The sequence below is a fragment of the Doryrhamphus excisus genome, chromosome 7 (genome assembly GCF_030265055.1).
Source record: "Doryrhamphus excisus isolate RoL2022-K1 chromosome 7, RoL_Dexc_1.0, whole genome shotgun sequence".
In the NCBI taxonomy this organism is placed as follows: domain Eukaryota; kingdom Metazoa; phylum Chordata; class Actinopteri; order Syngnathiformes; family Syngnathidae; genus Doryrhamphus; species Doryrhamphus excisus.
This window is the reverse complement of record NC_080472.1, coordinates 11,126,128-11,149,844: the sequence shown is the minus strand read 5'-3', so window position 1 is coordinate 11,149,844 and position 23,717 is coordinate 11,126,128. Positions and strand designations below refer to the sequence as shown.

The window sequence follows — 23,717 nt, the reverse complement described above, 5'->3', positions numbered from 1 at the left end:
CTCCACTCTTTGAATCTGCGTGTCCATAGTCTCTATAGCGCCACCAACTGGTGGAAATGTATATCTGCCGTAACTTCCTCCCACATGGTCGGATCTGCCCGAATTTTTTTCTGGTGGTTCGGGTTACCCTTTGGTCTATGACAGTGTGTGTACATACGCTATAGCGCCACCAACTGGTGGAAATGTATATCAGCCGTAACTTCCTTCTGCACAGTCGGATCGGCACCTAATTTTTTCTGGTGGTTCGGGGTACCCTCCGGTCCGTTACCGTGTGGGCGCATAGACTGTATAGCGCCACCCACAGGCGGAAACGTATATCCGCCGCAAGTACCTACCGCATGGTCCGATCGTCGCAAATTTTTTTATGGCGGTTCGGGGCGCCGGACGGGACGTGACCGCGCACCAGCCTCGCCGCCGGCGTCGCCCCCTCCGGGCGGAAAATTGCAAGTGCCGTAACTCCCTTACCGCTTATCCCATCGCCGCGGTTTTTCGTACGGCGCGTCCGCGCGCCCGTCCGGACACGCGCGCGCCCCCGACCCGCGCGTGCCCCCGACCCGCGCGTACCCCCGACCGCGTCGGGGTGCTCGAGCCCGCTCATCACTGCTTGCAGTTTTAATTATTATTATTCTTCTCCGCCTTTGAGCGCCATTTTGAGGGCCTTAACATGCCCGAAAACTCACCAAATTTGGCGAGCGCATCAGGTCTGGCGAAAAATTTGATATTTTATGGGTTTCAAATATAATGTTCCAAAATTGGCTCTCTAGCGCCACCTTGAAATAAAAAAAAAAATTGGCCCCCGCCACCAGTTTCACCGATCGTCACGAAACTTGGTGGAGACGTCTATCGTGACAGGACGGACCAAAAAGTCTCAAGAACCCATATTGCAAAACGAACAGGAAGTCGGCCATTTTGGATGGCGCCGGCCTTTTTCGGGCCAGAAGTTGGGGTCGTATCTCGACAAACTCCTCCTAGGGGGTTTGACCAAATGAGTCCGTTGTTGCATCAACGGACACTAGACGGATGGCCGACGTTAAATTGCGAAGGATTTTGGGATATTCCATACGATGTGGGCGTGGCACGCCCCCAAAATTTGCCCTTTTTCATCTGTCCGGGCCTTGCACGCTGAGCGTAACTGTAGACGTGAATAACTTGGCTCCACGTGGTCAGATCTTCATCATACTTGGTACATGTGATCATGGCCCCGCCCCGAAGGTCCCCGTAGGTCACTTCCTGATTTCGTCGCAGCGCCACCTATTGGCGACAGGCTAAAGGCGTGTCATCTACATGAGGCCTTTTCTGGCAGGAGATTCATCAGATGAACACCGAGGTCACAAGGTCACTGCCTGACAGCCTGGTGAAGCCTGTTGATGGACCATGATGCAGGAAAAGCGCACGTGGTGGGCGTGGCCTGGCGGCGAATGCTCAGGCCTCGCCGTTTACAAAGAAAGGGTCATCATTCGCCCGCAGAAGATCGCATGTGCTTGAAAACTCATAAGGGGGGGCAGATTCCAGGCCTGAGGGCCCTGGTGGGGCCCCCATTTGAAACCAAGCCAAATTGACTCACTAGCGCCACCTACAAGTTTTAAAATAATTATCCCTCGCCTCCCGTTGCACGTATGGGCATGATTTTCGGAGGAGACATCACTCGTGACAGGACGCACAAAAAAGTCTCAAGAACCCATGTTCAAAAACCAACAGGAAGTCGGCCATTTTAGGTGGCGGCGGCCATTTGGGGGAGGATGTAGGGGTCGTATCTCGACGAACTCCTCCTAGGGGGTTTGACCGAATGAGTCCGTTGTAGCATCAACGGACACTAGACGGATGGCCCACGTTAAATTGCGAAGGATTTTGGGCTGCTACTTAGGATGTGGGCGTGGCACGCCACCAAACTTTTACTTTAACCTTAACTTTTACCTTATCTGGCCCTGCCTGGTGTCTGGCCTTGCCTTGAAGCAATGTACATCAAAGTCAATACACAGTTTGACTGACAGACTGATGATGTCAGTCGATGGAATATGATGTGTGTAAAGCACATGTGTTGGGCGTGGCCACGGCGAATGGTCAGCCTTCGCCATTGACCATCGAAGGCTCATATTTTGCCCGCAGAAGGTCACAGGCTGCTGAAATCTTACACGTAAGGTCATAATCCAGGCCTGAGCGCCCTGGTGGTGCTCCCATGTGACACCAATCTAAATTGACACACTAGCGCCACCTAGAAGTTTCAATTCATTATCCCTCGCCACCCGTTGCACGTATCACTATGATTTTCGGTGGAGAAGTCTATCATGACAGGACGCACCTAACGCTCCAGAACCCATGTTCAAAACACAGCGCCACCAACTGGTGGAAATGTATATCTGCTGTAACTTCCTCACGCATGGTCGGATCGTCTCCTAATTTTTTTGGGTGGGTTCGGTCACCCTCCAGTCTGTGACTGTGTGTGTATATGGACTCTATAGCGCCACCAACTGGTGGAAATGTATATCTGCCGTAACTTCCTGATTCATGGTCAGATTGTCTTGAAAATTTTTTTGGTGTGTTGGGTCAAACTCTGGTCTGTTATACTGTGTGTACATAGACTTTATAGCGCCACCAACTGGTGGAAATGTATATCAGCTGTAACTTCCTTCCACATGGTCGGATCTGCCCCAAATTTTTTCTGGTGGTCTATGACCAGAGCACACCAACAGGCAGAGCTGTACATCTGCCGTAACTTCCTGATTCATGGTCAGATTGTCTTGAATTTTTTTTTGGTGTTGGGTCAATCTCTAGTTTGTTATACTGTGTGTACATACTCTATAGCGCCACCAACTGGTTGAAATGTCTATCTGCCGTAACTTCCTTACACATGGAAGGAAAATCAGTCTGACTGTGTACATATAGCGCCACCAACTGTTTGAATTGTATAACTCCATTCTATATGGTCTGATTTTTTTCTATGGTGGCAGACAGGACATGACCATGTACCCACCTTAGACTGTATAGCACCACCAACCTCTGGAAAAGTAGAACTACATTCTACATGGTCTGTCTGTCCCAAGACTTTTAGGGAGTTGTGAGATCAAACAGGACATGACCACATACCCACCTTTGAAAGAGTTGTCAATATCTGTCATAACACCCTGCCACACAGTCTTAGACTTAGTTTTAATCCCTTTGATTCTTAATTTTGGGCACTGGTTGAAGTTTGCACCAGTGATTGACTAATACAATTTGGTTGGAAAAATAACTGTTGAAAAAGGTTTGAATCCCTTTTGTATTTAACTTTAAGGCAGACAGGCGGTAACTATCAAGACAAGAGGACAGGTGAGTGAGGCAGCACTGGGATCATTTCATCAGGTACTATTTACATATATACACATTTACATATATACATATTTACATATTTCCATATTTACATATATACAGTATGTACAGGTAAGGGCCAGAAAATTAGAATATTTTCATAAACTTGATTTATTTCAGTCATTGTGTTCAAAAGGTATAACTTTTACATTATATTTAATCATTGCACACAGACTGATGCATTTCAAATGTTTATTTCTTTAATTTTGATGATTATAGGTGGCAACAAATGAAAATCCGAAATTCCGTGGGTCAGAAAATTAGAATATTGTGAAAGGGTTCAATTTTGAAGACACCTGGTGTCCTGCAAAGGGCTTTAAATGGTCTCTCAGTCCAGTTCTGAAGCTTACACAAACATGGGGAAGACTTCAGATTTGACAGCTGTCCAAAAGGCAACCATTGACACATTGCACAAGGAGGGCAAGACTCAAAAGGTTATTGCTGAAAAGGTTGGCTGTTCTCAAACCTCTGTGTCCAAACACATTAATGGAGAGGCAAAGGGAAGGAAAAACTGTGGTAGGAAAAAGTGTACAAGCGATAGGAATCACCGCGCCCTGGTGAAGATTGTGAAAAAAAACCCATTCAAAAATGTGGGGGAGATTCACAAGGCCTGGACTGCTGCAGGAGTCAGTGCTTCAAGATCCACCACCAAGAGACGCATGAAAGACATGGGTTTCAACTGCCGCATACCTCGTGTCAAGCCTCTTTTGAACAAGAAACAGCGCGAAAAGCGTCTCACCTGGGCTAAGGAAAAAAAGAGCTGGACTGCTGCTGAGTGGTCCAAAGTTATGTTTTCTGATGAAAGCAAATTTTGCATTTCCTTTGGAAATCGAGGTCCCAGAGTCTGGAGGAAGAGAGGAGAGGCACAGGATCCACGATGCTTGAAGTCTAGTGTGAAGTTTCCACCATCAGTGATGGTTTGGGGTGCCATGTCATCTGCTGGTGTCGGTCCACTCTGTTTCCTGAGATCCAAGGTCAACGCAGCCGTCTACCAGCAAGTTTTAGAGCACTTCATGCTTCCTGCTGCTGACCTGCTTTATGGAGATGGGGATTTTACGTTCCAACAGGACTTGGCGCCTGCACACAGCGCCAAATCTACCAGTGCCTGGTTTAAGGACCATGATATTTCTGTTCTCAATTGGCCAGCCAACTCGCCTGACCTTAGCCCCATCGAAAATCTGTGGGGTATTGTTAAGAGGAAGATGCAGAATGCCAGACCCAAAAATGCAGAAGAGCTGAAGGCCACTATCAAAGCAACCTGGGCTCTCATAACACCTGAGCAGTGCCAGAAACTGATCAACTCCATGCCACGCCGCATTAATGCAGTCATTGAGGCAAAAGGAGCTCCAACCAAGTATTGAGTACTGTACATTCTCATATTTTTCACGTTCATACTTTTCAGTTGGCCAACATTTCTAAAAATCCTTTTTTTGTATTGGCCTTAGGTAATATTCTAATTTTCTGACCCACGGAATTTCGGATTTTCATTTGTTGCCACCTATAATCATCAAAATTAAAGAAATAAACATTTGAAATGCATCAGTCTGTGTGCAATGATTAAATATAATGTAAAAGTTATACCTTTTGAACACAATGACTGAAATAAATCAAGTTTATGAAAATATTCTAATTTTCTGGCCCTTACCTGTATACTATTTAAAATCTATGCAGATGTTACAATATTTACATATGTACATATTTGCATTATGTACATATTTACATTATGTACATATTTACATTATGTACATGTTAATTTACTGGGTTGACAAATAAGGAAAATACTTCCTATCCTAAACAGAAACTGGGATCTTAACTATGACCAGTGATTTCACTTTTATTCCGTGATTGACAAATACAATCCACCGTTCTTGTGGGCAAGTAAACTCGTGGATTGTAAATTGTCCACTGGTTGAACCTAAACCTATTTTACACTATACAATACACTTACACGTTCATTCAGCGATTGACAAATACAATCCACCGTTCTCGTGGGCAAGTAAACTCGTGGATTGTAAATTGTCCACTGGTTGAACCTAAACCTATTTTACACTATACACTACACTTACACTATAAGACTGCCAGAAGAACGCTGAAGTGGAATGTGTATGTGTGTGTGTGTGTGTGTGTGTTTTAAATTTAGTGTTTAAAAGAGCACAAAATCCCTTCATGATCACTGAAATAAGTGGGCATCACAACCGATTCTACATCAAAGTGTGATGTTTTGACATATACATGGTCAATTAGTGTACCCTTTTCTGTGGTAGGATGTTTGACTGACTGGCAGAACCCTTTCCTAGCCATGAATGTGCTGATAGTGGAAGATTTTAACAAATTTTCATTAAAATCTCCCAGTACGACAATGCTGGCGTACTTCTGGTGCAACCAATCCAGCAGCGTGCCAAGGTGACCTTGAAACAACACCATTGGATAGGAGGGTGGTCGATACACAACTGCTATTAACACACTGGGTGAGGAGCAGTTCACCAGTAAAACTTCCAAGTTGAAGTTTGGGGCGGAGACAACACTACAGTGCAGGTGGTCTGCAATGTACATGCCAACTCCGCCATGCTGTTGCCCTTGTAATTCTACCAAAGCAGGGTTACTGCTGGAGTAAGACAAACATCGTGGTTGGCTATGGAAATGGTACCCAGGAATGGTTACACTCCTGGGTGTACATGCCGTTGGCAGCCACGTTTCTGTCACAGCGATGCAGTTAGGCTGCAGGTGCTGTGTACATGCTGCCAAATCTGACGCATGTTTTGTCAAATTTTGGACATTCATCAAATAAATTGTGAAATGTGGTGGTTGTACATTTGTTTGTATTGTTCACTTTCTGTCAAAAATGCTGGCATCCTACCTACAGCATTCTTAATGGCATCATTACAGTAAATCTTTTCGGCATTAAACTTTTCAATAATCAAACCGTCTAAAGCTGTGACCCGACTCAATGCAACATACGCCTGCCCTGCGGAAAACACCCTGTCTAGAGACACAACTACATTGCTCACGGTAACACCCTGGACTTTATGTACCGTGCAAGCCCAAGCGAGCTTCAGAGGGAACTGGCGACGCATGCCACCACTTTTAGTTACTTTTTCTTCCTCTGGCAGAATAAATGTACTGTCTTTTAGCGTGACAGACTCAGCAGTTTGTGCGCGCCTTTGTTGACCTACTTTGGCATCATCAAACTTTATATAGATCTTACTCGGAAATGTGTCATCCTTTTGGAAAAGAACATCAGAGACAGTGCCACTAACCCCGTTAACTAAGCCGTCGTCAATATCGATGTTTTTGCAAAGCATTACACGTGCATCTTTAGTGATGTGCAGAGTTTCCTCTAAACACGTGTTGTAAACTTTGCTGTGGTGCCCTACTTTTCTTTCTAATTTACCGGATTTTTTGTTTTGGCTGAAATCCTCAGCTTTTATCGTTGTGTACTCCGGACAGATCCTGAAAAGCTGTTTTAGATTGTATTCGTTTACTTGTTGATTGGTTGGAAACACATGTAACGCGGAGCTGACCTCACCCGTTTCGCGCTGTTTCAAAAGTTCTATGTCTGTTTCCAACAACGCCGCGCCTTTTGGATGTTTGCGGAGTCTATTTAGCAATGCTGCAAACTGATTATCTTTTTGCCGGACTATCGTTGTCAGTTCGACAACACTGAAAAGATTTGTCCACAAGTTGAAAGTGGCGTCTTCGACATAAAGAGGCTTTCCTTTGACTGGCGGTAACTGGTAAAAATCACCGACGGCGATGATGCTGACGTTGCCAAATGCAGCATAGTCACCGGTTTGCTTAATTTGTCGGAGCCTACCATGAATGTACGTCAACAACTTGTGATCAACCATCGATATTTCATCGATAATCAAAATTTGGAGGTCCGCGAACTTGGCACGCAAGGAATTCACCGTTTCCTCACCCAGTGGTGTGTAAGGCAAACGGGTATCCTTGCCGATTCTCAATGTGCTGTGTATTGTTGTGACATTCAAATTGTAAGCAGCAATCCCTGTTGGTGCAGCTAGACAGACAGAAATATTGTCCGGTTGCCGACACATTGTTGACAACAACCTGGTAGCCTCATATTGGATGGCTTTAATTAGGTGGCTTTTTCCTGTCCCGGCACCACCTGTGATGAATAAGTGTAAAGGCTCGGGTTTTCTCCCACCTACTTTATCAAGGCACCACTGTCTAATTTTGTAAAAAATGTCCATTTGAGTATTATTTAGGGAGCGGATTAATGCCAAGCCATCATTTCGACTCATTGACTTTTGCTTTTGTAAGTTTCGAGCGGTTCTATTTTCATTTGCCAAGTCAGGTATTACTTCTGCCTCTTCTTCGACCAACTGCTGTTTTTTCCGGCGTTCTTCTTCGCATTGTAGCCTTTCCAATTCTTGCTCTGGACACAGCAGACACCACGCATCCTCAGCAACACCGCTGTGATCAATAGATCTTTGGATGCTGTCCAGTTCATCCCCGTCGTTGTCGAAATGTTTATTTGTTTCCACTATGGATCGAACAGAATGCATCGACCCATCATTTAATCGGACCGCACCATTGTCATAAAATTCTTCAAATGTTGGGCAGTTGGCAGGTCTTAACTGCAAATCCACCCGGTATGGCAGATACAACTGCAAAAGGCTACGATAATACAACTCTGGGTTTTTGGTTTCTGAAAAGCGCGCAGAGCGTACTACGGCAGGTTTGGTCCGTGTACGTTTTGTCACATGTCCGTAGTTGTTTTTAAGTTCTATTTTGGATGCCGACCTTTCGTTTTTGCTAATGATGCGGTATTCCGAAGCAAATTGTGCCAAGCACATGTCATTAAACGTGTCGTCATTTGGTCTGTTTTTATAACGGTCGACAATGCTGGTCATCCACATGTCTTCCGTTGTTAATTCGGCCGATGAAGCTTTTTGACGCAAAACACTCACAGGCAAACTCATTTTGACCACATTGTCCCCTGTTGGAACAAAAACTACTTTGCGCGAGCATTCCTTAAGATGCATATTTGTCACCCGGTAAACGGCCTCTCGTGCACACACGTCTCTATTGTGCAGGTACACACTGCCAAGACTTTTTAAGGCCTCTTTGGCACTGACGTTTGCCTGTTTGGATGCTTCTTTCTGGGCATTACTCAGCAGCAATCCAATCTCCCTCTCAGCTTTGGAAATATACGAGATTATATAAACCACGCACGCATACGCATCAACGACATACTGGATGTCCATATTAGCATTCCAGCATTTAAGCAGAGGTTTGCTGTATGGATTGATCCAAACCTCATTGATTTGACGCTTCATTATGACTTCCGTACGACGACCCAAGCGGCGATGTGCGGCCTCAAAAGTATTTTGTGTTATACCGAGACTATGGAACAAATGTTCCACGCTTTGATATGCGTGGTTCTCGTCAGCCGGGGCTGTTTTAATGGATTTTATGATTTCCGACGCCTCTTCTGCTTTCATGTTTACGGCATTTTGGGATGCTTTTGGACATGTGCATGTTTTAACACCGGTTGATTGGCTAACCTGACAAGTGCATGTTTTTTGTCCCTGTCCGTCAAACTGATGGCTAATAAATGTTCGTCCTGACACAGGTTTGGGAAAACCGAAACGACACACTGTGTTTTTCTTTTTGCACGTTTTAGAGTGTCTCTTAGAATGCTGCTGTACGGAAGACACTGTCTCTGTCAATCCTTCATCCTGTGGCTGCAATTCACAAGTAACATATCAATAAACTTTGTGACTTCTTCATCTGAGTTCACTTCAATACGTGGGGCATTCTCGACCCAGAACAAACAATGTACATGAGGGGAACCACGCTGCTGAAATTCCACCCGGTAAAAATAGTCTACAACTTTGCCAATCGGTTGGTTCGAAGACATTATCACCTCTCTGAGAAAGACATGCCACCGGAAATCAAACATCCGTGCAGCAGTCACAGGATTCCGTCTCAACAAATCACACCTGTCAGCCCACTCCAACTCTGCAGCCGTTTGCGTTCTACCCTCTTGCCTCAAAACACAGTCTACCAAGTTTTGCCACCGTAAATCAGCAGACGAAAAAGAGCAAAACCACGTGGGAACACCAAGCTGACGCACACAAGCCAAAATATCGCGCTGCGTACTCTGCCAAAAGGCTGGAGTGCCTCTGATGGGCTTCAGAAAACGATAGCCCTGGTCACATTCCAACAATGTCTTTAACGACTCATCGTTGGTCAAGAAATCCTTGGCCATTTTTGCCACCAAACCAGCAATTCCTTTGCGTAAAGCAATGGAAATGCTCGACACCACCTGCACAAGTTCACACAAGTACTGAGCATAGAATATGTATTCCACATTCTGCCCAAACCGCTTATCAGCATGCATGATACGATTATTGAAATATCGCGACGCCGTCAGCCTATATTGTCGAGTGTCATGAAACGTGAAACGGCCGCGTGGAAACAACACTGGGAAACATCTAGCTTCATTCGAATGGTCAGAAAGCAACCTCACAGGATTATTGCCTTCTGCCGGAGCCACATTCAATATATTGTCGTAATACTGATCTAGCGCTTCCTGACCAATGTCAACTGGCATTAAACATGTGTCCTGAAACATGCAGTGTTGCTGTCTATCATGGAGAAGCTCATCTTCTGCATCTAGAGGTGGTGTGACATCTACTGCAGGAACACTGTCCTCCACCTGAGAGGCATCAGGTTCCCTACAAAAGTCATTGACCCACTCCTCGTTGTACTCTATATCTTCATAATGCACATTAGACTCTTTCAGATACCTCAAGGCTTCACGAATGTGCATGCTGTCAACAAAATGGTACTCGTAGTGTCCTTTGTAAGTCAGCTTCCTTTTGAGTTTGACACGGAGCATAGAGCCTTCCATATTGGACCGTGGCAACAAATTTGTAGTTTCTGCAACATTGGCCGGAACACAAGTCACAGGCCCATGAACACCATTTTGCCCCCCTTTAGGCAAAGCTAGCATTTTCATGAAGGGGATATTTAGTGCAATTAAGTGTTGCTCTAAGCTGTTTAAGCAAGCCAGCTCAGGAGGAATCGGGTCCACCCCCAAATTATTTGCCACACATTCAGGTGGGAATTCCCCTTTGCTAATCTTGTAATGGCAAGTGTAGCAAACCCACAGCTGCCCTCTACCAGACTCCAACAACAAACAAGGCACCGTGCACTCTGCACTACATTTGTGCAAATAATCCTCATTAATGCACGTGTTCACAAGAGAAGCACTTGCACTTTTGCTGTAATGCTCTCTGTGACACTGCAGGACCTGATGTTTAAACATCAACCTATGGCACACACAGCAGACAAATTGGGGCCCATTCTTCACTTTCTCTAAAAAATTCTCAACAACAACATCAAATTCTTCCTCTCGCAACTTTGCAGCATGCCTTCGTGCCTTCACATCTGCAATGACACGCATTTTGCGTTCTAAATTACTGTGATATTTCTTCATACTGGCTAGTTTGACACTGGCCCGGTGCCTTGTATCCATTTTATATTTTTTGACGCCCTGCATAATGACCCTGGCCCGATGCAAACTGTCACTTCTATACTTACTCGCACTATACATCTTGACCCTGTCCCGATGCAAGCTGTCACTTCTATACTTACTCACACTACACATCTTGACCCTGTCCCGATGCAAGCTGTCATTCCTATACTTATAGATGCTAGATGTTTTAACTCTATTTTTATGAATGACATCATTTCTATACTTTTCAACACTCCTCGTCTTCTTTCTCTGCCTAAAGACTGCTTGTTCTCTGTAATTCTTCATAGTCATTACCTTCTTTGTCTCCCTTATGCTCATGTCAGCGACATATTTACATCTTTTGTCCAGGGCCCTTTTCCTTTTTAGATATTTGGACGGGCTTACACGTGGAACCATGGACTGATGTTTTTCTTTGCCTGTTTCAACAACATCATTCAAACCAACTGCTACTTCACTATCAGCGCAATTTACTTGATGCCGATGTGACCTGGTACCATACTGACTGACCTGAGATGTACCATTCTGACAAATGCCAAAGCAACTTCCTAACTGACCCTCATTGACACATGTCACACACTCGTAGTGATTACCACTCGAGTTGTCCAAATAAATCCCACGACTGGATTCTGACGTTGAGCTATATCTCAACCAACGACCACCGTAAAAAGTAAAGATATTTATTCTTAAACTATCCGCTGCAGCCTGAATTTCCACCTCAGTTGCCCAGCTATTGACATATTTTGGAAACACTAATATACTGTGTCAAACAACTGTACTCACTCCTGAGAAGCTTCTCATAATCTTCACAGTGGTTTTCCATATGTTTAACCACATGGAGTCTAATTTTTCTGTGATTTTTCTGTGTGCCACTCACCGCTTGTGATATGGCACGGAAAAAACAGTTGCCATCAGCAACAATGCTCTCCTTTTTACAGGGAGCTCCCAAGGGTCCAACACGCAAATTGACAGGCACAGTTTTGACTTCACAATCTATATTCAAAAGTTGGCACACATCATGGAGTCATTTTGAAGAATTGGACAAAAGGCATGCTGTGTGGTAACAACACTGATGACCTCAACATCAGATGCACATGTACTAGAAATGTCAGCCATTTTAAACTTTTTGCCATCATCACCAGTCATCATCTCCAAGTGACGTTTCCTGTCAGCCACAACAGTCACAACAACACCAGCTATTTCAAAAAGTTTCTCTGCTCCACCAAACCCTGCAGCCAAATTGCTAATGTGATTAGCAAGGGCATCAAGACCACCAAAACACAGAACAACACTGGTTCCATCACTGCACACCATGCCATTACAGCTACGCGAGTGCGAATCCACCAGACAATACTGACCAGCATCACAAATGATGGCACAACTACTTTGACAAACTGTAAGAATGCATGTGCTGTACTTGCCAAACATTGTGTGCAAAGCATCATGCAAAGTGACATGAATCCCGTTTTCAATATAATAGCTGGAAACTACATTGACATCACCTAAAGCATAATCATCCTTCACACAAAACTCAAATTTGTGTCCAGCAATCACCTCCTGTTTGGGCAATTCTGTGGCACACAAAAAGTGGGATGGGTGACTAATTACGTGACGTTCCCTTAGAGTAGCATACAACTGATCACCTTCAACAACAGCCATGTCAAGATCAGCAGTATCCCACAACAAGACATTTTTAATACTGTGTAAAGCAGTGGCACAAAAGGCAATCGCCATACACTGTGTTCCTGCATACTTAAACCTTGTATTGCCTTGATGAAATGACCCTTTGACCACCTTTTTTAACCCACCTGTTGGTACCTCCACCGGTGACAGTGAAGATACTTCTTCCCTACCTTTTGTTGCAACTGCACAGTCAACAGCTTGGGTAGCCTTGGGTGTGCGTCGCATACGGAAACCCTTCTTTCGTGGCATCTAAAAGAAAACAATGAAATCAATGTCAGTTCACACGCCATGTACTTAAGCTTCTAAATGCTCTTTTCCATGCTCTCTGGTTACCCCATGTGTGCGTGGGTTTTTTTTTGCGATGCCATATTGTCCATAGGCAAGAAAGTGGGTGTGAATGGTTGTCTATACGTGCCCTGTGATTGGCTGACAACCAGGATGTACCCCTCCTCTCGCCCGAATACAACTGGGATAGACTCCAGCAGCAGCAGTAGAAAATGAATGAACATATCCATACATTTTACGTACTGCCTATCCTCACAAGGGTCGCGGGCATGCTGGAGCCTACCCCAGCTATATTCAGGCGAGAGGTGGACTACATCCTGGTCACCAGCAAAACACAGGGCACATAGACAACCATTCACAGTCACATTCATGGCCACAGACAATATGGAGTGTGTGTGTGGGGTGGGGGTCAAATGAAAGTGAGTATAAATGGTTGTCTCTATGTGCCCTGTGATTGGTTGACAACCAGGATGTACCCGCCTCTCGCCTGAATACAACTGGGATAGACTCCTGCAGCAGCGGTAGAAAATGAATGAATAAATCCATTTGTTTTCTGTGCTGCTTATCCTCACAAGGGCCGTGGGCATGCTGGAGCCTACCCCAGCTGTATTCTGGCAAGAGGTGGACTACACCCTGCTCACCAGCCAAGCATGGGTCACAGAGACAACCATTGACAGTCACATTAATGCCTATGGACAATTTGGATTCGCCAGTGGGGGAGGGGGTACACAGAGAAACACACACGCACAGAATACATGCAAACTTGAAGGACTTGATGTGGAGAACTTTTGCACATAGAGGAACATACGACATACACATGAGCATCAGTGACATGAAGCACAGGTGGCCTACCTTGTTTAATGTCTCACAGGTGAGTATTTGGATTTTTTGTGTTAAACACATTAAGGACTGTAAACAACTACTGTATGTTTCACAGTTATACTTAAGTATGCACTTCACTTTTTGTTGTCACTGGTTCTTTTGTCTCTTCTTTCATATCCCTCTTTCAGGAGAGGAAGGTGCCATAAGGGAGACGAAAGGACACCAAAACTGATGTCCTTGTTTCCAGCAAGGAAAAGCGTTGTCAGAGGAAGAATTCAAGCACAGACAAACATTCTACTTCAGGTATTAAAACCATCCTCCACCTATTAAATTTGTACCTTACCTGCAATAGTCATCATTCCACCTGTCTCATTCACATTTCTCTCCATTCTCTGTTCACATCATACAGCTGACATTTATCTTGTCTGACTCTCTCTCCTATTTATTACTCATCCTTTCCTCCAGTCTTTCTAAAAGGAACTATACGTATGTACGAAGTACACAAAATATCGCACGATATGTCTGTCGTCAGCGACTAAGAAAACATGTTAATTTGAAATAAAGATGTGACAACAAGCCTTCTGTAGGTGCACAGCGCACAGACACAATGTCAGGGCAGGAAAAGTGAAACAATAACCCGCATAGCACCTGAGTGACATGACCTCTGCTTTTAGTAACTGTGACTGAGAGTAAGAAGCAAAATAGTCGTCCATCCTACCTGCTTAAGCTACACAAGCCTGAATAGATATCACTGTGACAACAGATACTGCCGCTTCATTCCTGCTGCTAGTTGCAATACAGATTTTTTTTATTTCACTCCAGCAACAGCCACAATAGCCACAATCTTACATACAGCCACTTGAACAGTTTTTGGTTTTTCTTCCTTAGTTTTCTGTTTCCAATCTCTCACATCCTTTGCACACCGCACCACAATATCCAGTTATATTCACGCGCCTGGAAAAATTATAGGTCTGAGTTTTTTTTTGCTCGCATCACTACTTACAAACTTCCCTCTCATGTAAATTCTATAGAAATGTTTGAGACTTAAACACTTTCTGTCCGGCAGATGGAATCCAACGTGAGCAGACAAGGGACGTTGTCATCCGATGCCTTATTGACTATCTTGCAGGAGATGCCAGTGCCCTATTCCAGGACTTTGAGGTTGGTATACTACTGTACTTTTCATGCTTTTCAAGGTTTTAACATTTTAGCAAATGTAATCTCAAGTGCACAGCTGCAGTACAGTTATTTTTTCTTCACTACACACAAAGATGGAGCTGCTTTTTGTATGCTATAAAGCAACTGTGGACAACAGAAGACAGTACGTGCTACTTCTCTTGTGACGTGCAAGTTGAACGTGAACTCCTAACAGCTGTCTTTACAATGTCTGCAGGATGCTGAGGATGGATCAACCAGCATTCAAGAAAAGATGGCATAGTGATTGAGGGCAGCACCGTCCACAGCACTCTTGGGGATCTTAGCCAAGCCTGCTACTATCTGATGGGACTGACGTATGCACGAGACCTGCGGTTCCCCAAGACCCTGTCATCCAGTTTTATGGTGTTCCAGAAAGTACTGCTGGATCTGGATTTATGGAAACCTTTCAAAGACTTCAAAAACTGAAGAATTACCTCCTGTATGTTTTTGGTGGCAGCAACACAGTGGTCAAGTGGTTAGCGCACAGACCTAACAGCTAGGAGACCAGGGTTCAATTCCACCCTCGGCCATCTCTGTGTTGAATTTGCATGTTCTCCCCTTGCATGCGTGAATGCGGGTACTCCGGTTTCCTCCCACATTCCAAAAAACAAGCTATGTTAATTGGCAACTCCAAATTGTCCATAGGTATGAATGTAAACATACACATTAACTTTCTTTATTGTCATTGCACAATAACACAGCAGTGAAATTGCCACTGAAATGTTGTTGCCTGGCTCCTGTAATGTGAATGGTTGTTTGTCTATATGTGCCCTGTGATTGGCTGGCCACCATTCCAGGGTGTACCCCGCCTCTCGCCCGTAGACAGCTGGGATAGGCTCCAGCACTTGTGAGGACAAAGCGGTAGAAAATGAATGAATGTTGTTGGTGGCCACTATTCAAAACGATGCTTTCTGAGTGATTTTTTTGTTGGTGAGGTTTACCTGTCCTAAGTATAGAAGTTTCATGTGTTAATGTTTATTAAAGTGTCTTAATGCCATGAGAATGTCATTCTTTCTGCATTTCAGCCATGTGCTGCATCAATTTCTGCCAGATGCTCATATGCTCATTTTGATGTTGATGTACCCTGAGGTTATATAGTTAAAATGGCGATTTCTCAGACTATGTCCAATAATGATGGCGAGATGACACCCCGTGAGGCTTTGAACCATTTCAATCAACTGGTTCGACAAATGATTCATTTCTTGATGTGCTTCATGTGCACACGAAACCACCTGCTGGCCTTGGATAGAATTACAGGCAACTGTATCTTCATGTGTGATGCATTAAATGCTGATCTGTTTTGGCTCTAGGATATGATTATGTACTACAAAACATTGTAGAACCACTTAATTAACCTAAAAAGCGTAAGATTAAATATACAGTATATATAACATACTGAATGTTTTATTGTCCATCAATGCCATGTATCGTGATATGGCTATCTTCATCATGGTTTTATGTCACCTGGCTGCCATGGTTTCAGGGAAAGTGCTTGTGTAACTAAAAGATGTATGATTGTGTAACCTGGACAGAATATGAAAGATATAATTCTTTTTTATTCAATTATATTTTTTACATCTGCCGTTACTTTGTTATGCATGGGCAGATGGTCTTGAAATTGGGGTATTCTCTGGTCTATGACAGTGTGTGTACATACACTATAGCGCCACCAACTGGTGGAAATGTATATCTGCCGTAACTTCCTTCCACATGGTCGGATCGAGCCCAATTTTTTCTGGTGGTTTAGATTAGATTAGATTCAACTTTATTGTTATTGCTCATGTCACTGGTACAGAGCAACAAAATGCAGGTTTGGGGTACCCTCTGGTCTATGACTGTGTGTGTACATAGACTGTATAGCGCCACCAACTAGCAGAAATGTATATCTGCTGTAACTTCCTTATGCATGGTCGGATCGTCTCCACATTTTTTTGGCTGGGTCGGGTCACCCTCCACTCTGTGACTGTGTGTGTACATAGACTCTATAGCGCCACCAACTGGTGGAAATGTATATCTGCCCTAACTTCCTCCCACATGGTCGGATCTGCCCGAACTTTTTTCTGGTGGTTCGGGTTACCCTCTGGTCTATGACAGTGTGTGTACATACGCTATAGCGCCACCAACTGGTGGAAATGTATATCTGCCGTAACTTCCTTCCGCACGGTCGGATCGGCCCCAAATTTTTTCTGGTGGTTCGGGGTACCCTCCGGTCCGTTACCGTGTGGGCGCATAGACTCTATAGCGCCACCCGCAGGCGGAAACGTATATCCGCCGCAATTACCTACCGCACGGTCAGATCGTCGCAAATTTTTTTACGGCGGTTCGGGGCGTCAAACGGGATGTTACCGCGCACCCGCCTCCTAGCAAACTCCTCCTAGGGGGTTTGACCAAATGAGTCCGTTGTTGCATCAACGGACACTAGACGGATGGCCGACGTTAAATTGCGAAGGATTTTGGGATATTCCGTACGATGTGGGCGTGGCACGCCCCCAAAATTTGCCCTTTTTCATCTGCCTGGGCCTTGCACGCTGAGCGTAACTGTAGACGTGAATAACTTGGCTCCACGTGGTCAGATCTTCATCATACTTGGTACATGTGATCATGGCCCCGCCCCGAAGGTCCCCGTAGGTCACTTCCTGATTTCGTCGCAGCGCCACCTATTGGCGACAGGCTAAAGGCGTGTCATCTACATGAGGCCTTTTCTGGCAGGAGATTCATCAGATGGGCATTTTGAACTTAACGAAGGAATACTCAGCAGCTTAGTCGTGCAATGCGTATAGACTGTACGTTTATTTTAAAAACAAATTTGCCGTGCAACCGGTGAGTCTGGTCCTCTTCTCCAATATGTATTGCAGTTAAATTGTTTTAATGTACATATATTGTTCAGTAAATCCTTGGTATTCGTAGGGGGTCGCAAGGGGTGCTGGAGCCTATCCCAGCTATCTTCGGGGGAGCATGCTAAGCATGCTAATATGCTAACATTAGCATGGTAAGCATGACACCAAGCATGACAGCGTTAAGTTCATGAAAATCACAAAAAAATGCTAGTTTGACGGCCGCACGGTGGTCGAGTGGTTAGCGCGCAGACCTCACAGCTAGGAGACCCGAGTTTGATTCCACCCTCGGCCATCTCTGTGTGGAGTTTGCATGTTCTCCCCGTGCATGCGTGGGTTTTCTCCGGGTACTCCGGTTTCCTCCCACATTCCAAAAACATGCTAGGTTAATTAGCCACTCCAAATTGTCCACAGGTATGAATGTGAGTGTGAATGGTTGTTTGTCTATATGTGCCCTGTGATTGGCTGGCCACCGGTCCAGGGTGTACCCCGCCTCTCGCCCGAAGACAGCTGGGATAGGCTCCAGCACCCCCCGCGACCCTCGTGAGGAAAAAGCGGTAGCCTCATAGGGCCAGAGAGCAGGCGATAGCATTTTCCGGGTCCTCTGATTGGTTGATGTCTGACACGGACTATGCAGTATATTATTCATTCATTCATTCATTTTCTACCGCTTATCCTTATGTGAGTGTGAATGGTTGTTTGTCTATATGTGCCCTGTGATTGGTTGGCGACCCCGCCTCTCGCCCGAAGACAACTGGGATAGGATGCTCCAGCATCCCCCACGACCCTCATGAGGATTTTCATTCATTCATTCATTTTCTATTGCTTTTCCTCACGAGGGTCGCAGGGTGCTGGAGCCTATCCCAGCTGTCTTCGGGCAAGAGGCGGGGTACACCCTGGACAGGTGGCCAGCCAATCACAGGGCACATATAGACAAACAACCATTCACACTCACATAAGGATAAGCGGTAGAAAATGAATGAATGAATGAATAATATACTGCATAGTCCGTGTCAGACATCAACCAATCAGAGGACCCGGAAAATACTATCGCCTGCTCTCTGGCCCTATGAGGCGAATCTGAAATCTGATTGGTTTAACGAGCAGTCCCGTTGTTATTAGTATTTAAATGACATGTGCCAGCACTCCTGATTCTGAAGGCCTTGTGCACACCTTCGACACATTCTGCCGAGTTGTTGTACTACGAGGTAAACTGGCTTCCTATGCTCCGATTATGAAAATATTCCATTTATTTATGAGGAATCCTACCTTGCAGAAATTAATTGATCACGGCCAAGTCAAAAACTGATTAAATCGCAATACACAGGGTACTCGAGTACAATCACCTCGTACTTCGGTACGTGACAAAAAATAAAAATCTTAACCTATATTAGGAAAGCGGGAAGTGAACAAATGTAACAGTTACTGATTGTAAAAGTACCAGATGGAGGGGTAGGATTTAATAAGCTTTGCTTCTTCCTACTCCTTTTGGACATGTGGAACTGGGAACTGATTATGGGATGCGTTCAATTGTAATGGTAATGGGAATGACTTTATTTCATTTGAACATGTATCAGATTACAATTGAGTGCATCCCATAATCAGTTCCCAGTTCCACAATATTTAACTAAGTACAATTTATATTATGTACCTTTTACTTCATTCAGTTCTAACTAGCCATAAGTTGCTTTTTTTTGCCTTACTTCATAGGCGCTGGACAGCCGCAGTCGGTAGAAGACGGGTATAAAAACGTGAGCTGGGATGAGCAGTCCCAGGAAGTAGGAGCATCCCAGGAACCAGTACTGCGTCCCGAAGGTGTACACTTCGGATGGTGCGCCCGGAATGGCCACGGCTGATTGGAACGTGGCGAGCAGAGACAGAGACACGGGCAGGCAGCTCATGGAGCGGTCAGTAGGTCGGGGGGAGACAGCTTCCACTGTTCAGTCAGTAACTGGTAGAGGACCTCGGGACTGGTCTCTGCGGACACTCGGGCATACTGAGAATGAAGGGAAGCTATACCGTAGAATGTGTCCAATATAAGGCCTGTGAGCATTTTTGGTACATAAATTTAGAGTAGTAACTAATGAAGAAGTAACGAGGAACTAATGTGTCAAGTTGAGGGGTAATACTTTACATTAAGGTACACAAATGACAGTAGTTCACAAGGAGGAAACCTACCTAACCCTGAAAACTACTCATTAGTACTTCATTCATTCCTCAGTAACTACTATGAATTTATGTGCCTTAGTTCCTCAGTAACTACTCTCTACTCATTAGTACCTCTGTGACTGCTCTAAATTGATGTGCCCAAGTCAAGTTCTCAACAGTTCTTCAATAATTCCACAGTAACTACTCTAAATATGCATTAGTGCCTCAGTAACTATTCAAAATGTATGTGCCCTACTCATTATTTCTTCATTTGTTCCTCAGTAACTATTGTAAATGTGTGCACCTTAGTTCCTTAGTAACTACTCTTTGGCTTCTCAGTAACTACTCTAAATGTATGTGCTTCAATGCCTCGGTAACTATTCTAAACGTGTGCCTTAGTCATTAGTTCTTCGTTTGTTCTTCAGTAACTACTCTAAATGTATGTGCCTTAGTTCCTCAGTAACTACTCATTCGTTCCTCGGTAGCTACTCTAAATGTATGTGCCTCATTCCTCAGTCACAACTATAAATTTATGTGTGTTATTTCCTCAGTAACTACTCTAAATGTATGTGCCTTAGTTCCTCAGTCACAACTATAAATTTATGTGTGTTATTTCCTCAGTAACTACTCTAAATGTATGTGCCTTAGTTCCTCGGTCACAACTATAAATGTATGTGCCTCATTTCCTCTGTAACTACTCTAAATGTATGTGCCTTAGTTCCTCAGTAACAACAATACATGTATGTGCCCTAGTTCCTCGGTAACTACTCTTAATGTATGTGCTTTAGTTGCTCAGTAACTACTCATTCGTTCCTCAGTAACTACTCTAAATGTGTGCCTTAGTACCTCAGTAACAACTATAAATGTATGTGCCTTAGTTCCTCAGTAGCTACTCTTAATGTGTGTGCCTTTGTTCCTCAGTAACTACTCATTCGTTCCTCAGTAAGCACTCTAAATGTGTGCCTTAGTTCATCGGTAACTATTCATTCGTTCCTCAATAACTACTCTAAATGTGTGTGCCTTAGCTCCTCAGTCACAACTATAAATGTATGTGCCTTTTTTCTTCAGTAACTACTCTAAATGTATGTGTCCTAGTTCCTCAGTAACAACTATAAATGTATGTGCCTTAGTTCCTCGGTAACTACTCTTAATGCATGTGCCTTAGTTCCTCAGTAACTGCTAATTTGTTCCTCAGTAACTACTCTAAATGTGTGCCTTAGTTCCTCAGTAACTACTCTAAATGTATGTGCCTTAGTTCCTCAGTCACAACTATAAATGTATGTGCCGCATTTCCTCAGTAACTACTCTAAATGTATGTGCTTTAGTTCCTCAGTAACAACAATAAATGTATGTGCCTTAGTTCCTCAGTAAGCACTCTAAATGTGTGCCTTAGTTCATCAGTACCTATTCATTCGTTCCTCAATAACTACTCTAAATGTATGTGCCTTAGTTCCTCAGTAACTACTCCTTTGTTCCTCTGTAACTACTCTAAATTGATGTGCCTTAGTCATTAGTTCTTCATCAGTTCCTACTTTATTAGTAACTACTGTATTTTTCTATACCTTATTGTAAAGTGAGACCGGATTAGGTAGTTTCACTCCTCATAAACTACTGTAATTTAGTGTACTTTATTAATGTTACCTTAAAGTGTTACCAGTAAAGGTAATGTTTTACCTTGGTCGTCATCTGCCTCAAACCACCAAAGCTGATGTCCCCGAAAGCGTCTGTGGGTACTTCACGAACATGTCTGTGTGCGTCCCACACCTCGCCGTCGAAGTCCTCCTCTTTGATGGCCTCGGCCGCATGCTGGCTCTTCCCGTAGCCACACATGCACACATCCTCTCTGTGGCAGCAACAAGAGGTCACGGAGGGTCAATGACAAGGTCATTTCGTGGAACCTTTTAAACACAGGAGCAAGTCATACCTGGCACCTTTTTTAAAGAAGCAACACTCCTTCTTGCGGATGTTGTGTCTGATCCAGGCGGCATGCTGGAAAGAAGGTGAAAGAGAAAGTACCTTAATGGCACCACTCGCACTTAAGGTCAGATTCTGGATCAGCTGAGACCCTCCCGTCTCTGCCATAGTCCCTGCAACGCTACAGAAGACAGGCCGAGTCTGGGAGCAGGTAGCAGTATGGAATAGCTTCCACAGAGTCCAGCCTGTTTGTGCTGTCTCATTCCTCTCTTATACTCAGTGAGAGCTAAGCAGGCTGCCAGACCTCCCATTTACCGAAAGTCAGATGCCGGCGATGGATCGATACCTTACATCAACTGATGGCGGATTAATTACCACTTTATAACAACAACAAAAAAACATTAAAGATGCAGCACTTGGAAACATAACACAGCTCGTATTCAATGGCATTTCACAAATAAGTGGACAGATTTTATTCAACTCCAGGCATCTCCGTGATGCACACGCAGCTAATGTATAATATCAATGTATAAATTAAGATTTCTGTGCATGCCTTGATAACGATTAAAACAGAACAATCAAAGGTAAACATTTAAGACACTTGTAAAATGTTGATTTGGGGGGGAGAACCATTCGTTTAGGGGGCGTTTGGATAAAATGATTTGAAAATCAATTAATAACCGTGCTCGTTAGCTCATGTATGCATCTGTTATGCTCATTTTTCGGCCATTTGTATTCAGTTGTGGACTCCTACAGAGAAGCTACACACAATAACCAGCACGCAAAGCTTTATAGTTCTCCCAGAATCTGCACCTATTCAGCTGTATTTTTTTTTTTTTTTTGGTTTCGTGGTTCCCGCAAACTGTGAGCAGTCTGACGAAAATTTATCTCTATAGAAGCCTGGGGACCGTCTCTAAATGTTTTTTTTCTTCGGTCTTTGCATTAATTCAATGCCGACTCCTCAGTAAAAAAAAAAAAAAAAAAAAAAAAAAAAAAAAGCTATTGGCTATGCAAGAAGTCGCTAGATGACGTAATTTGTTATTTTGCAATTTTCGGTTCTTTTTATGATAGTGTTTTAGTCAACAATTTGGGTTCTTATAATAATAATCATGAATAAATTGAATTCTTTAACATGTATGTTCAATAGCTTCACATCTGTGAAGAGTAGTAGTTTCTTTGTTTCTCATAAGATTTAAACTCTAAAAAATCATATTTCTTCTTCACTATTTCAGTTCTATGCCACTGTACTAAAATGATAAATCTTATCTTGTTCTTACATTTCTGCTATTTCCTTTTCCTGCAACTTGATTAAAAAAACTAAATCCATCTCTATTTGTTGTTTTGTTTGTCATGATATTACAACTTAAAAAAAATACACTTTTTCCTAAATATTTCAACTTTATGCAACTAAAATGTCATATTGTGCAATGTATTACAGTGTTATTCTGGTAAACTTGCAACTTTTCCCATTAAAATACAACTTTTTTTGAATAGTTAATTAGCTAATAATAACTTTATTCTTGTAAAATTACTGCATTTTTGCTGTGTGTGTTTTTTAAGGCTTTCTTATTAAATTATGAGTTGTAAAAAGTTGTATTAACATATACTAAACTATTACTACAACTTAATAAATGAAAAGGCACTTCCACATCTTTAAGGGTAACTAACTATATGTGTTGTTTTTTTTAAAAAGCACAAATACTTGATATGTGATTGATTTTTTGAGTTTAAGTTTTATTATCAGAACTGAAAAAATGAAAAATAATATAATTGCTGAGTTTTGTCCCAGCCATATTTATGTTACATTGTGTATTAAAGTACAGTCATTTGTCTAATTTGACTAATATGTTACAAAAATACATATTAAGGTTGGCAATGGACAGTATTTAACGTGTGTTTTTGGGAGGGAAACAAGTCACTCAAAGTATTGGCATCGGTATCTTCAAAATGACAAAAGAGTGGTATCGGTAACTGGTATCACCCAT

At 43.4% G+C, this 23,717-nt stretch overlaps 2 protein-coding genes across 3 annotated transcripts in view; both read right to left on the bottom strand.

The window, feature by feature from the left end:
- The window catches only part of lamtor3 (late endosomal/lysosomal adaptor, MAPK and MTOR activator 3), a 72,956-nt gene extending 59,958 nt beyond the window's left edge, over positions 1–12,998 (bottom strand). For both annotated transcript variants that reach the window (XM_058078686.1, XM_058078688.1), the window contains exon 1: positions 12,703–12,998. In XM_058078686.1, the coding sequence (XP_057934669.1) occupies positions 12,703–12,781 (79 nt within the window). In that variant the 5' untranslated portion in view covers positions 12,782–12,998. The remainder of the gene's footprint in view (positions 1–12,702) is intronic.
- A 6,224-nt stretch (positions 12,999–19,222) lies between these two features.
- LOC131132768 (transient receptor potential cation channel subfamily M member 2-like) lies at positions 19,223–21,682 on the bottom strand. Its single transcript, XM_058078693.1, has 2 exons — positions 21,493–21,682; positions 19,223–19,666 (listed from the first exon to the last, which is right to left on the bottom strand). Exons 1-2 carry the CDS (start codon positions 21,646–21,648, stop codon positions 19,568–19,570), a joined length of 255 nt encoding a protein of 84 aa, XP_057934676.1. The 5' UTR covers positions 21,649–21,682; the 3' UTR covers positions 19,223–19,567.
- Between the last annotated feature and the right edge of the window lie 2,035 nt (positions 21,683–23,717).

Excerpts from the sequence above, each read along its gene's own strand:
- LOC131132768 (XM_058078693.1), bottom strand. The coding sequence starts at position 21,648 with ATGTGTGGCTACGGGAAGAGCCAGCATGCGGCCGAGGCCATCAAAGAG. Across the intron at positions 19,667-21,492 it reads TGAGGCAGATGACGACCAAG|TATGCCCGAGTGTCCGCAGA; the intron begins GTAAAACATTAC and ends CTTCATTCTCAG.